The sequence below is a fragment of the Gossypium hirsutum genome, chromosome A09 (assembly GCF_007990345.1).
Source record: "Gossypium hirsutum isolate 1008001.06 chromosome A09, Gossypium_hirsutum_v2.1, whole genome shotgun sequence".
NCBI classification, from domain to species: domain Eukaryota; kingdom Viridiplantae; phylum Streptophyta; class Magnoliopsida; order Malvales; family Malvaceae; genus Gossypium; species Gossypium hirsutum.
The window spans coordinates 48,490,478-48,504,845 of record NC_053432.1 but is presented as its reverse complement, the minus strand read 5'-3'; the positions used below and the strand labels follow the sequence as shown (position 1 = coordinate 48,504,845).

General features: G+C 38.4%; 2 protein-coding genes across 2 annotated transcripts; both read right to left on the bottom strand.

The window, feature by feature from the left end:
- Positions 1-4,656: 4,656 nt before the first annotated feature.
- LOC107917169 (receptor like protein 27-like) lies at positions 4,657-6,243 on the bottom strand. Its single transcript, XM_041076153.1, has one exon. The coding sequence runs from the start codon at positions 6,241-6,243 to the stop codon at positions 4,657-4,659; it is 1,587 nt and encodes a 528-aa protein (XP_040932087.1).
- Positions 6,244-11,723: 5,480 nt separating this feature from the next.
- Positions 11,724-12,701, bottom strand: LOC121206002 (receptor-like protein 7). Its single transcript, XM_041076152.1, has one exon. It carries the CDS (start codon positions 12,699-12,701, stop codon positions 11,724-11,726), a length of 978 nt encoding a protein of 325 aa, XP_040932086.1.
- Positions 12,702-14,368: the final 1,667 nt, after the last annotated feature.

The window sequence follows — 14,368 nt, the reverse complement described above, 5'->3', positions numbered from 1 at the left end:
ATTTCCAGCAATTGCAATGGCTTCTTTATCTTTGTATGTTCAAAAAACTAAGATTTAACCTAACTAAAATAACAAAACAAGGGTTCTGCCCCCTTTTCACCTGAGTTAAGGTAAAGTAAAGGAAGACAGGGGAATGGGTTTGATTCGGAGATTTTTCTCCTATTCATGTATGATAGATACGTAAGGAGATTTTCATCCTTAAATGGGATATGATAGCTTCTTTATGGTCTAACATTCTTGCCAATACATTATCCTCATTCTGTTCCGGATTGTAATCTCTAATAAAAAATATAGCTCCGTGGGCAAAAGCTCCTGTCATGATGAATCCTGCAATGTATTGGTGATGGGTATATAACGCAGCTTGAGTAGTAAAGTCTTGTGCTATGAATGTATATCTTTGGTTCGGTTCTTTAGCGGGTTTATTGATAGAGATCAATCGTTTCTTCCCGGATGCGTTAACGGTTCAAATCCGATAAGGGGCTTTTGACTTTTTTTTTCATAAAACTCCTATGAAATGGTAGTATTCATATTGAATACTAGGGATGTTGTTTTTATTGGTAATAAAAACCCAACTGTATATGTATAATAATTGAATTAGAAATTGTATAATTTAACTCTAATAAGTTATTATTCTAATGAGTTAGAGTAGAGTAATTCTAAAAGAAAGTTGAAATTATAATGAATAATGATAAGCCGTCTCTTGAAGCGACAAATATATATTTATATTTTGTTTTCCTAGCCAACATTTAGATCCGGCTCTACCCAAACTTTTCTAGTTCACCCCAACATTCCCCACCTGTCCGACTGTTGCTGAGCAGTTTTTGGATATCAAACGGACCTCCCCAGAAGGTAATTTTAATGTGGCCGATTTCCCCCCCTTTGCAATCAGTTTCACAACAGCACCCGCTGCTCTAGCTAATTGTCCACCCCTTCCAAATGTGATTTCTATGTTATGTATGGCCGTGCCTAAAGGCATATCGGTTAAAGTAGATTCTTCTTTTTGATCGATCAAATTACGGGGTAAAAATTAGAAATAATTAAAGATTTAATTACAAAATAATTAAAAAGCGGGAGGGCTAAAAGTGCAATTAGCCCTTCCACTTAAAAACACGCGGATCCTGAGGCGGATCAGGTCGGACCAAGGTAAAACAACGTCGTTTTGGGCGTTTAGGGCCAATCCCAAAATGACGTCGTTTTGGGGGGTTATATAGTTCAATTTTTTTCCCAAAAAACTTCATTTCAACACCCTCCAAAAAAAACTTCTAAAAAATCTTCTCCTCCCCCTTTTCAGAAAAAACCAGCCCGGCCATAGCTCCAGCAGATCAACGTCGTACATCGCCACTGGCCGCTAACGACAACCACCGTGCGCGGTGGTCGGAGTTTCAAAAAACTCCCCATATCTTTGGCGATCAAAAAGGTAAGTTTCTCCTTGTTTTTTATTATATATACATGTATATAAATGAAAATGAAGAGAAACAGGTTCGAAAAAAAATAAAAAAAAGGGGATGGGATCACCTCTTTGCTTCCGATTTTTGGTTCTTGTTTGTTTGTGTTTTTTGTTAATCTCTTTTTTTTTAAATCTATTGTTTGTATTGATAATCTCCTCCCCTTTTTTACATTTATTTTTTGCTTGGCTTATATAGCCATTTACAAAATATTATCACCCTTTTTTGTATCTCTGTTTGTTACTTCTGTTTTAATTCTTGCAGGTGGCGGTGCAAGTGGAGAGAACGGTGGCCAATGGTGGCGCAACAATGGCAGATTGGCAGAGGCGACTAGGCTAGGCTAAGGTTTCCTTTTTTGTTTTGTTTTTTTTTTAGGTATTAGGCTAGGGTTTGAAATTGGGCTTAGTTGGGTTTAGGTAGTTGATTTAGGTTTGGGTTTTGGGTTTGTAATTGGCTGATGGGTTTTTAGTCTGGGTTTGGGTAGTTTAGTTTGGGCCAGGGCAGAATTTGGCCTGTACAGTTGCCCCTCTTTGCTTGTTATCGTGTAACAAGAACAGAGCAAAGAATTTTTAAGAAAGACCAAATTTACCCGGTCTCACCAAGTCTTGACTTCTTCGGTGCTTCTCTTCTTCAGGTCGCTTCGTTTTAGTCCACCACATATTGTTGCTTCGATCTATTCCATTACAACTTCAGAGAAATAAGACTTGTAGTTTTAATCTACTCTGCTGCAAATTTAGGGAGGTGAAATTTATGGTTTTAAGTTTAATCCGACCTACTGCAACTTCAGAGGTATAGGACTTGTTGCTTTAATCCGCTCCACTGCAACTTCAGGGAGATAGGATTAGTAGCTTCAATTTGCTCCGCTGCAACTTCAGGGAGATAAGACTTGTAATTTCAATTTACTCCACTGCAACTTCAGGAAGATAAGGTTTGTTTTGATCTGCTCTACTACAACTTCAGAGAGATAAGATCTGTAATTTATAGTTTCAATCTGTTCCACTGCAACTTCAAGGAAATAAGATTTGCTATCTTCAGTCTGCTCCACTGCAACTTCAGGGAGATAAGACTTGTAATTTCAACCTGTTCCACTGCAACTTCAAGGAGATAAGGTTTGTTTTGATCTGCTCTACTGCAACTTCAGAGAGATAAGATCTGTAATTTAAAGCTTCAATCTGTTCCACTGCAACTTCAGGGAAATAAGATTTGCTATCTTCAGTCTGCTCCACTGCAACTTCAGGGAGATAAGACTTGTGAATTCACCGATCTTGCTACATCGTCCTCTGGGGGACATGACCTGTAGAATCAATTTCATAGGCCTATGCTTATGCCAAATGATTAAGATGTGATGATCAGAATGAATCAAATGCTCCTAACTAGATATGTATGTACGATATTTGCATGAATGCAGAATGTCATGAGAATGATCCCTTCTTAATGTTTGGGTTGTCATTGCTCATTGTTTATCAAGGTTTTATCACTGACGCATTACCCTGCCTTCTTGTTCAGCTGGTATCTTTGATAGAAAACCCGAAGAAATAGTCACAATTTAGACTCTTCTTTCTCAAATATTTCCAACTCTTAGGTTTGGTTAGTTCTAAATAATAGTCCTGTTTCAAGTTCTTGTATTATTTAGAAACTTTCAGAGTAATATGCAGAACTCCTTTTATGAGAGTATCATTAGTCCATTAATCGTTATTTCAATGTAAAATGCTTGAAAAAGATCGTAATGATGGACAAAACTAAAATTTATCAGAATCAAAATTTGAAAAGAGTAGATTAATCAAAGAAAGCAAATATTGCTAGAATACAAAATGAATAAAAGGAAAATAGGTGCCCCAGATATCGCAGCATGAGCTTCTTTGCACAAACTCCTTGAGGACCCTTTTTTGAGCTCAATATGTGTTTAGGGGGTCTAGAGCACTCTGTTGATGCCCCCAAGACGTAACATCTCTATTCCTTGTTAATTCAGGTGTCACAAGACTACCAAATGCCCCACCTTCGATCAAAATTTGAATTGCCCTTTTACGAGTTTTCAATTCAAAATCCCTTTGGTCTCAAGGCGCCCTTTGCGGGTTTTCGCCTTGGCCTCTCCCCTTTTTTTTTAGGTGAATCTCAGTTTTTATTTTTATATATCTCCTCTCTAAAAAAATATATTGATTTTTTTTAGGCTTTTGTATAGCCTTTTACAACTTGTTTTGTAATTGATTATTCTGCCTTTTTTGCAGGTAAACGGCGGTGGCAACAGTAGAGGCAGTGGGCAGGTGCGCCACTTGCGCTGGTGATGTGACGACGGCGACGCTAGGGGTTGACATAGGAGCAGACCTAGTTGCGGCACACCTAGGGTTTTTCCCTTTTTTTGTTTTTTCTGATTGTGGTTTGGGCTAGGGTTGGTTGGGCTTGTTGGTTTAGTTTATTTGGGTTGTGATGGGGTTTAATTATTTGGGTTTTTGGGTTTGGGTTGATTTGGGTTAGGTCTGGTTGGGGTTTGTAATGGTTTTGCTTGGGTTTGTTTTAGTGGGCACGGGCAAAAAATTGGGCTATTCAATACACATTAGTCAATATCCTAAAATCACAAGTTAGATTGTTGTACTTTACTAGGAGCGAATAGAATAATTATGTTTTCTTTTTACTCTTTTACTCTTGCATTAAAATTTATTGGTCAAATTATTATTTTCATATATACTATAGTCAGTTTGGAAGTTTAATCTGTATATTTCAATATGTTATAATTTGATCCTCCTATAATTATTAAAACATTATTATGTAAATTTTTTTAAATAACCCAAAATTCAATTCTCCTATGTAATTTATAAGATGAAAATATGATGACCAAGATGATTATCTTCACGTCATTTAACAAAATTGTACTGCATAACAATATTTTAAAATTAAATCAATGATCGAATTAGTTAGTTCATTGGTTTGTCGGTTCGATTAATCTGATTAAAAAAATTAAAAATTCAAAAATTTAAAAACTCAATTCAACCGAATTTTTAACTTTATATTAATTCTTGATTTAACCAGTTCAAATTCATTCTGTTAATTGATTCTCGTCAATCCATTTTATTTCAAACAATAATGCTGCATAGAAACTAAATACTCAGGATGGTGTATAATACAGAAACCATCTAATAACTTTAATTTGCACTGAATACTAGTACTTGTTTTATTTAAAGAGGATACAATGTTTGGGCCACCTTCCCACCTTGATTCAAAAAGTGATCGCAAACCATTTAAGGTTCCTAGTAACTACAACCCATCCCAAACCCGTTCCAACAAGGAAGCCTATTCCGAAACCAAGCAAAACCCCTCTCCATTCCAATCCTACGCCATGATTTTGTTCAAAGGTTGAAGAAGATGGGGGTGGCGAGGCTTCCAAATCCTCACATTTTTTGGACAATGGATTTCCGCACAATCCCAGATTCCCATCAAATGAACTGTTTGGAAATGTACCGAATTGTCTGCCTTGTGGAATTGGCCCACTGAGATGATTGTAAGACACGTCGAAAACTTCCAGGAAGTTGAGTTGCCTCAGTTGCCATGGAATTCTTCCAAATAGCTGGTTATGGGAAAGATCCAAAGCCTCCAGGTTTGTCAGAGTTCCGATAACTGTTGGAATTTGGCCTACCAAAATGTTGTTCGATAGATTCAACAATTCAAGCCCTTTGAGATTTCCAATGGATTCTGGAATTTCTCCACTGAATTTGTTGCATGAGAGATCAACAGCCATGAACACTTCCAAGATCTTTGTATATTCCATTTTTATACCTTTGTTTGTCAATGTCATTGAGTAATTGTACTCATCTGGGATGGTTAGCCCAGCCATAAACATGTGATAGTAAAAACTGGATTGCATGTATGACAAGTGCTCCACATGAAAACTTTTCATGGCAATCCAGCTCTCCAAGTAAGACGATGGCAAAAAGCCGATGAATCCATTGTTGGAGATGTCGATAACACGCAATTTAGGAAACACAGAATTGAACTCTCCGCTCTTTATTTCACCATGAAACCTGTTGGAACGTAATATGAGAATCTTCAGTTTAGAAAGACTTGCCAACCAAAAAGGGTAAGTATCTCTGATTTGGTTGTTCCCTATGTCAAAAAACTCCAGCATTCTACACCTTGCCATTGATCTTGGCAACTTCCCTGTCAGCTTATTTTTACCTAAATTAATCATCTTTAATTTGTTTCCATTCAACCAGGCTTGAGGAACAGGGCCGTGAAAGTTATTGACATTCAAATTTAGCACTGACAAGGATTTGCTAGCTTTGCTCAAACATTGGGGAATGATGCCACCTAAGTTATTTCGAGAAAAATCCAAAACTCGAACAGAGCTCAAGCTGCAAAATAACTGTGGGATTTCTCCCGTGAATGAGTTGTTGGAGGCCAAATAAACCATAATGGAAGAGGATGGAATTGGGGGAGAGCCTTGAAACAGTTTGGAGCTGAGGTCCAAAAAGAGTATATTAGACCAAGGGAGAAGGGTGGGAGATTGATGAAATCCCGTTAGAGAGTTAAAATAAAGGTCCAATAGAAATAGAGTATCGAAGCTCATTTCCCATATCCATTTGGGCATCTCACCATGTATATCATTTTGAGAAAGGTCTAGATATACCAGTTGGTTCTGTTGAGTTAAGAAGTTTGGGAACTGTCTAAGATTACACGAACCCAACCCCAGCTCACTAAACATTGGAAGACTAGTGGTGGTATTGGGACTGGTTAGGGAAAGCAAGGTTAAATTGTTTGAGGATAAATACAGAACACTCAAATATTTAAGTCTAACAAACTGGTCCATCTCAACTATACCACTCAATCTGTTTTGAGTAAATCTCGAGAATTTGGAGATTCTCGAGCCCAAAAATTAAGTCTGGAAGTGCCCCTTCCATCATATTTGTCCCAAGAGAGAGAGATTCTAACTGAGTCAGGTTTGTAATTCCTACTGGAAACCTTCCAGTAAGTTGATTACGGTTTAGGTCCAACACACCAAGCTGAGTCAGGTTTGCAAAGAAAGATGGGATGGGACCTGTAATTCCACATAAGGGCAAATGCAACTCGTGAAGCTGGTTCAAGTTAGAAAACCAAGAGGGGATGCTACTGGGGTTGAAGTTGTTGATGCCAAGTGAAAGAAAACCCATTCGAGTGAGGTTTGACAAAAAAGATGGTATATCACCGGAGAAAGAATTGTTTAGAAGGGCCAATTCAGTGAGGTTGGTCAGATTACCTAGTGAAGATGGCAACGGCCCTCTGAATTTACAAGCAGTAACATCCAAGAGTTCCAAGGAATGGAGGTTCCCAATGGAAGCAGGTAAAACACCAGACAAACTTGTAAACCTCGTTGATAGAAACTTAAGCCGCCTACATGAAAGAGTTGCAGGTAATGTACCGCTGAGCTGCAAGTTGTTGTGTTGGTGCAAGAGGCAGCAACAGGCTGTTTTGTATCTTGCTTGAATAGCAAGCCTCGAGCCTTGGTGAAGAAACAAACTCGGAAGCAGAAACAGAAAATGAAACTAGCTAGTGAAAAAACAGAAAAGAGAGAAGAAGATTGAATGAAAATGAGTTGATTTCTTTTATTGACACATCAACAAGGCATTAAGCCATTACATATATTAGTCAACAAGTAAAACAAACAAGTAATCACCTAATAACATACCTAACACCACTAAATTGCCTAGTAACTTGGTAAACTTGATTGAAAAACAAAAACTTCTTCCTAAACTTGTCATTCAGCACCTAATTACATCAAAATACAGTTACCAACTTAGTTCAAAACAAACTTAAAACACAAAATGTTCATTTGAGTAACCAAATGAAACAATGCAGTTTCGGTTTGCTGTTAAAGCACGATCCCTGTATAGCCACCTTGCATGGTCACCTTGGCTGCTGCATGGGGGTTGACTTCAACACTCCTCCTCAGCTTCTATGCAGCAGACTCCTAGTTGCTTCCTTAGGTTTACAAATCTCGATGCACCAAGTGATTTTGTGAAGATATCAGCGATTTGATCTTCTGAGCTGCAATGAATTAGCTTGATCTCTCGAGCTTGTTCCATTTCTCTTATCACATGGAGTTTGATGTTGAAATGTTTTGTCCTGCCATGGAAGACAGGGTTTTTAGCAATAGCAACTGCTGACTTGTTGTCACAATGTATCACAGTTGCATCATTCTGCTGTAGATTCAAATCACCCAAAATTTTTCTCAGCCACATAGCTTGATTAACAGCATTAGCAGCTGCTACATACTCTGCTTCTGCTGTCGATTGAGCCACCATTGTTTGTTTTCTTGAGCTCCAACAAATCATAGCTGAGCCAAGAGTAAAAGCATAGCCAGAAGTGCTCTTCATGTCATCCTTTGAACCAGCCCAATCGCTATCAGTGTAGCCAATCAGTTTCAACTCTTCAGTCTTTCTAAACTGTATTCCATGGTTTAAGGTACCTTTGATGTATCTTAGCACCCTTTTCCCAGCCTTGTAATGTTGCTGGTTACAGCAGTGCATGAACCTTGATAGCATGCTCACAGCAAACAGAATGTTAGGTCTTGTTGCTGTTAAATACAGCAAACAACCAACAAGGCTCCTATAAAATGATTCACTGACAGGCTCGTGTTCTTCTTGGCTTGACAGTTTTATGCCAACTGCCATAGGTGTGCATGTTGGCTTGCAATTTTGCATTGAAAACTTGGATAAAACTTTCAAAGCAAATGCCTTTTGTCCCAAAAAGATTCCTTGATCAGCTTGTTGTATCTCTATTCCAAGGAAATAAGTCATCAACCCCAAATCTGACATCTCGAACATTTCCTTCATTTTTGCTTTGAAATCAGCCATCACAAGCTTGTCTCCTCCAGTCACTAGAAGATCATCAACATATAGTGACACAATAAGCTGTGTTTCAGCTCCATTCCTCTTAACATAGAGTGTTGGCTCACTAGCACTCCTTTCAAATCCCAAACTGACCAAGTATGAGTCAATTCGAGCATACCAGGCTCGAGGGGCCTGTTTTAGGCCATACAAGGCCTTTCTTAGCCTATACACCAAATGTTCCTTACCAGGCATTATAAAACTTGGGGGTTGCTCGATGTATATCTCCTCTTCTAGGAATCCATTGAGGAATGCAGACTTGACATCCATTTGGTGGATTGTCCACTGGTTCTGAGCAGCAACTGCAATCAGCAATCTGATTGTATCGAGTCTGGCTACTGGAGCAAATGTTTCCATGTAGTCCAGACCATACCTTTGACTGAAGCCCTTTACAACTAGTCTGGCCTTTAGCTTGTTTAAACTTCCATCCGCATTGTGCTTCACTCGATAGACCCATTTTACACCGATAGTCTTTCTGTTAGCAGGCTTTTCAACCAACTCCCATGTCTGATTCTTTACAATCATGTTGATTTCATCAACCATAGCTTGTTTCCAACCTTCATCTGCCTCAGCCTCTTCAAAACTGCTAGGTTCTGCTATTGCAACCTGTGCCCTTTCATAAATATCTTCTAGGAGCCTTGTGCCTCTCACAGGCACATCATCAACATCCATTTCAGGTCCTAGCTGCTCAAGTTCAGCTTGATTAGGCACTAGGTCTTCTAAAATTGTTTCTGGCTCATTTTTCTCCCAATTCCAGCAGGCTTTTTCATCAAAGATGACATCTCTGCTCACTTGGACTTTGTTTGTCAAGGGATCCAGAACCCTGTAGCCCTTTTTGACTGAGCTGTAGCCTACTAGAACACCTGGTTGAGCCCTTTTAGAGAGCTTGTCTCTCTTTGCTGCTGGTATTTGTGCATAACACAAGCAACCAAACACCTTCAGATGTGCCAAGGAAGGCTTGAAACTGAACCAAGCCTCGAAAGGTGTCTCGGATGCAAGAGCTTTAGTAGGAAGCCTGTTCTGAAGGTAAACAGCAGTGTTTACTGCCTCAGCCCACATGGTCTTGGGCAGTTTCTTTTCAAACAGGAGACATCTGGCCATATCCATCAGACTTCTATTCTTTCTTTCAGCTACCCCATTCTACTGAGGTGTGTAGACATTTGTAAGCTGATGTTTGATACCAGCATCATTGCAAATGGCTTGAAACTAAGCTGAAGTGTACTCAGTGCCATTGTCAGTCCTTATCGATTTCAGCTTGCAACCTGTTTCTGTTTCTACAGCATTTTTAAACTTCACAAACACTTGAGCTACCTCAGACTTGTGTTTTAAAAAGAAAATCCAGCAAAACCTTGTAAGATCATCAATAAAGAGGATGAAATACCTGTTTTTGCTGAGTGATTCAGTCCTCATCAGGCCACATACATCAGAGTGCACCAGCTGCAGTCTTTCAGTAGCTCTCCAAGCTGAATTTGTAGGAAATGGCAGTCTTGCCTGTTTCCCCATTTGGCAAACTTCACACACATCATCATGCTCCACTGAGCTGGTGAAGTTCTCTGCCATGCCCTCTTTGGCCAATCGAGCCATTGATCTGAAGTTGGCATGTCCAAGCCTTTGATGCCAAAGCTTGAAGTCATCAACAGAAGTTGTGTATGCTGAGTTTGAGTCATTTGCCCAGTGAACCTCAAAGCATTTATCAGTCATTGTGACTGTCATAAGGCTTGATCCACTTAGATCAGTAATGTGGCATTGTTTGTCCTTGAACACAACAGAATAACCTTTCTCGAGCAGTTGAGCTATGCTGAGAAGGTTTCTGTCAATCTCTGGCACCAACAGCACATTTGGAATGATCTTGTTGCCTGTGGGAGTACATATCAGCACTTCTCCTCTTCCTTCAGCCCTTATAAACTGACCATTTCCAACCTTGACCTTGGTTTTATAACTTCTGTCCAAGGTTTTAAACAAGGAGGCATCTGGTGACATGTGGTTAGTGCAACCACTGTCCAGCAACCAGCCTTTTGAGCATTTCTTCTCAGCAGCTAAACAGGAAACAGCAAAGACCTGTTCTTCTTGGTCACTACTATCCTCAGCTACTCGAGCTTCAACCTTTGACTGCTGAAATTGATTCTGCCTTGGCTTACTCCTGTTTTTGCAAACCCTTTCAACATGGCCCTTCTTCTTGCAGTGTTGGCATACTGCATCTGGCCTAAACCAGCATCTGTCTTCTGGATGGCCAGGCTTCTTGCAATATCTGCAGGGCTGGTCATTGCTCCTTGCAGCATCAGGCTTAGGCCTGTTTTTCCAAGGCTTTTTGCCTCTTTGAGCATTGGTGCTCGAGGCTTCTCTGGCCTTGGCTTGAAATGCACCTTCTTGGTGATCTTCAGCTCTGCTAGCTCTCCTTTGTTCCTGAGCATAGAAGGTGTTGATTAACTCAGTCAAAGAGATGCTAGCAAGGTCTCTTGAGTCCTCTAGGGAGGATATCTTGGCCTCATATCTCTCAGGCAAAGTGGAGAGGACTTTCTCCACAATTCTTGCCTCATCAAAGTGCTCACCTAGGAGCCTTATGCTGTTAACCACTGCCATAATTCTATCTGAATACTGCTTCACTGTTTCTTCTTCCTTCATCTTCAAATTCTCGAAATCCCTTCTCAAGTTCAACAGCTGCTGTTGCCTTGTTCTCTCAGTGCCTTGAAACTCCTCCTTAAGCTTGTCCCAGGCCTGTTTTGGAGTCTCACAGGCCATAATTCTGGTAAAGATGACATCTGATACACAGTTCTGAATACAGGACATGGCTTTGTGCCTTTTGGTCCTCTCATCAGCATGTTGTCTGATCTGAGCTACTGTGGGATTAGCCCCCAGTGGTGCTGGCTCAGCATCTGTGTTAACAACTTCCCACAGATCGAAGGCCTGTAGGTAAGTCTTCATCTTGACCAGCCATATGTGAAAGCCTTCTCCATTGAAGACTGGTGGGGCTGTTGGTGAAAATCCTGAAGAAGCCATCAGGTTCCTTGATTTGAGGCAACAGGTCCACTAAGACAAGAGCTCTCGATACCAATTGTTGGTGCAAGAGGCAGCAACAGGCTGTTTTGTATCTTGCTTGAATAGCAAGCCTCGAGCCTTGGTGAAGAAACAAACTCGGAAGCAGAAACAGAAAATGAAACTAGCTAGTGAAAAAACAGAAAAGAGAGAAGAAGATTGAATGAAAATGAGCTGATTTCTTTTATTGACACATCAACAAGGCATTAAGACATTACATATATTAGTCAACAAGTAAAACAAACAAGTAATCACCTAATAACATACCTAACACCACTAAATTGCCTAGTAACTTGGTAAACTTGATTGAAAAACAAAAACTTCTACCTAAACTTGTCATTCAGCACCTAATTACATCAAAATACAGTTACCAACTTAGTTCAAAACAAACTTAAAACACAAAATGTTCATTTGAGTAACCAAATGAAACAATGCAGTTTCGGTTTGCTGTTAAAGCACGATCCCTGCATGGCCACCTTGCATGGTCACCTTGGCTGCTGCATGGGGTTGACTTCAACATGTTGGATACATCAAGGAACTGGATGTTTGGTAAGTGGAAAATGGACGTTGGTAGCTTACCCAACAATCCACAATAACTGAGATCAAGAGATGATAAAGAAGACAAATTCGCCAAGATGTTAGGTACCGGAGAAGATATAACCACATGACGTAGATGAAGGTGTTTCAGGCTGGTTAGATTTTGTATCAAGCTCTTGAAATCCGGCCTTTCAAGTTTCAGTCCACCGTGTGAAAACATGCCAAATTCCAGCCTCATCGTGTTTGATAGATCGAGTGAAGTCAACCTGGAGAGCCATGAAATTTCTAATGGAATTTGACCAGAAAATGAAGAAGTAGAGAGATTAAGATATGTCAGCATCGAAAGATTGCCCAGTCTGGATGGTAACTGAGAGGAGTTGAAGTCATTGTCTGCCAGGTTCAGCTTTCGCAGATGGAGGAGATGGAAGAAGCTGCTGGTGGAGTTGATGGAGCCATACAGGCAGCTGCTGCTGAGATCAAGAGCAGTCACATGACCGGTGTTATGGTCACACTCGATGCCATCCCAGTAGCAGCAATCAACCCCTTGAAATTTCCATCCATCAGCCTTGGGATAAGCAAATGGACCAGCAGAAACTTCTTTATCCACAGCCAAGCTTTCCTTGAATAGCAACAAGGCAAATCGCTCGTCACTACGACATAGCGGCTGCACTGAAGAAACACAACGAGTGAATTGAAACAAACAAATCAAGAAAGACACGAGGAGGGTTAACGCCAGTGAAGACCCCATAATTTCTTCCTCCTTGTTAATTAGAATACAAGAAAATTCAAGGCAGAGAAGAGCTTTTGTAGACAAACAAGCATCGTAATGCATTACTTTCATGCATTTACTACCATAGAAGACCTGTTGATCAATCTTTTCTCCGATGCAGGAAGTCTTCGTGCCCCGCCTTGCACGTCCTACGTATAAATGCTAAAGGTGTAATTAACCTATTACTTTTTAGATCCAACGGCGTTGGAGTTGATGCTTGTCAATTCATTGTTAGCGATTGAAATATCTTTCCTTCCCCCAATTCAGTCCGCATCTTTTCGTTTCTGCCACTCAAACTATGATGTTTGTCAATCCACTGGTAAGCAATTGAAATATCTTTCCTTCACCGGCCCCCAATTCAGTCCACTTTTTTTCATTTCATTCACTCGACTTACAGAAAACAAACAAATTATTCTGCCCTTGATTAGTTTTCATTTTGTTATAAAGTTTACTATCTATACTCCCTAAAACAATAGAATTGTAGAACTGAGACTTGAGAATGTTTGTTTTTGGAGAAAATTATAATTGTTGTAACCATATTTTGTTTTAGTGCAAAGTTTGGATTGTATTTAAATTCTATAGCTTTAAGTAGTGACTGAATTTCTAAAAAATACCCATTTTTTAAGAAAATTATTGGATTAGATTTTTTTTGAAATATGACGGGATTAGGCGGAAATAATGAAATTACTTTTTACTAGAAGTAGTTTTTTAAGTAAGATTTAGGGTTAGAGGCTTTGTAGAGTTTTGAGTTTTTTTTTATATTTTTTAAGTTTATTATATATTCTTTAGGTTTTTTTATAATTTTTTTAGATATAAAGTTAATAATTATTTAAATCGATATTCATAAGCGTTATATTTATACCAATCATATATTTGAATTATTCGAATTGTAAAATTCGATTTGATTCATAATCAAAACTCAAATTAATCGATTTGATTAAATATTAGTTTGTAACTTTTTTTTAATTTTTTTAATACAACTGAGTTTTGATCATTTTTTTTTATGAGAGGTTGAAGTCAGTTTTGACTATATTCATCTATACTATTATTTAAGCTCTTGATTGAATTGATCAGGAAGTTACGAAAACGTCCTTCCGTAATTAAAATAAATAATATTATTTGAGAATATTTTAGTCTTTTCACTTTTAAAAAAATTAATAAAAATATGCATATGATAGGATTTGAACTTACGCTAATTGTAATTATAAAATTTTTAATTTACCATTCAACTAAAGTTTCTTATATATTTTTTTATACATTTTAATTTTATTATGCACACTTATTACATTCATTAGTTGTATATATTATATTAGGAATGTATTTGATTAAGTTTGTAACACTCCAAACCCGGCCTAAATGTTATGATCGGATCTTTAGGAATTACATTAACTCGTTTAAAAACTTTTGATTTAATCAAACTTAGTTATGCGGTTTGAAAGCAAAAATTTGGCAGCACTCTCATAAATATTTAGAAAAAATTTGGAAATACTTATTTCAAATCCAAAATTTGAATTCAAAATCCCTTACTTTGAAAGTATCAATTTTGGGCAAATCCTTTCAAGTTTTAATACTAACATCTGTTAAAAACCATTTATTTATTTACAGAAAACCACTTAAGTGATTACTTAATTATACAGTGAAAAAATTTCCAAAGTTTCAGTTTTGAAAATCAAATTTTTGTTTGTAAACCCGTGCGATTTTTGCAGTTTTGTATTTGCAAATATCAAATA

Bases quoted from the DNA above. Each gene is read 5' to 3' on its own strand.
- LOC107917169 (XM_041076153.1), bottom strand. From the start codon at position 6,243: ATGGACCAGTTTGTTAGACTTAAATATTTGAGTGTTCTGTATTTATCC.
- LOC121206002 (XM_041076152.1), bottom strand. From the start codon at position 12,701: ATGCATTACGATGCTTGTTTGTCTACAAAAGCTCTTCTCTGCCTTGAA.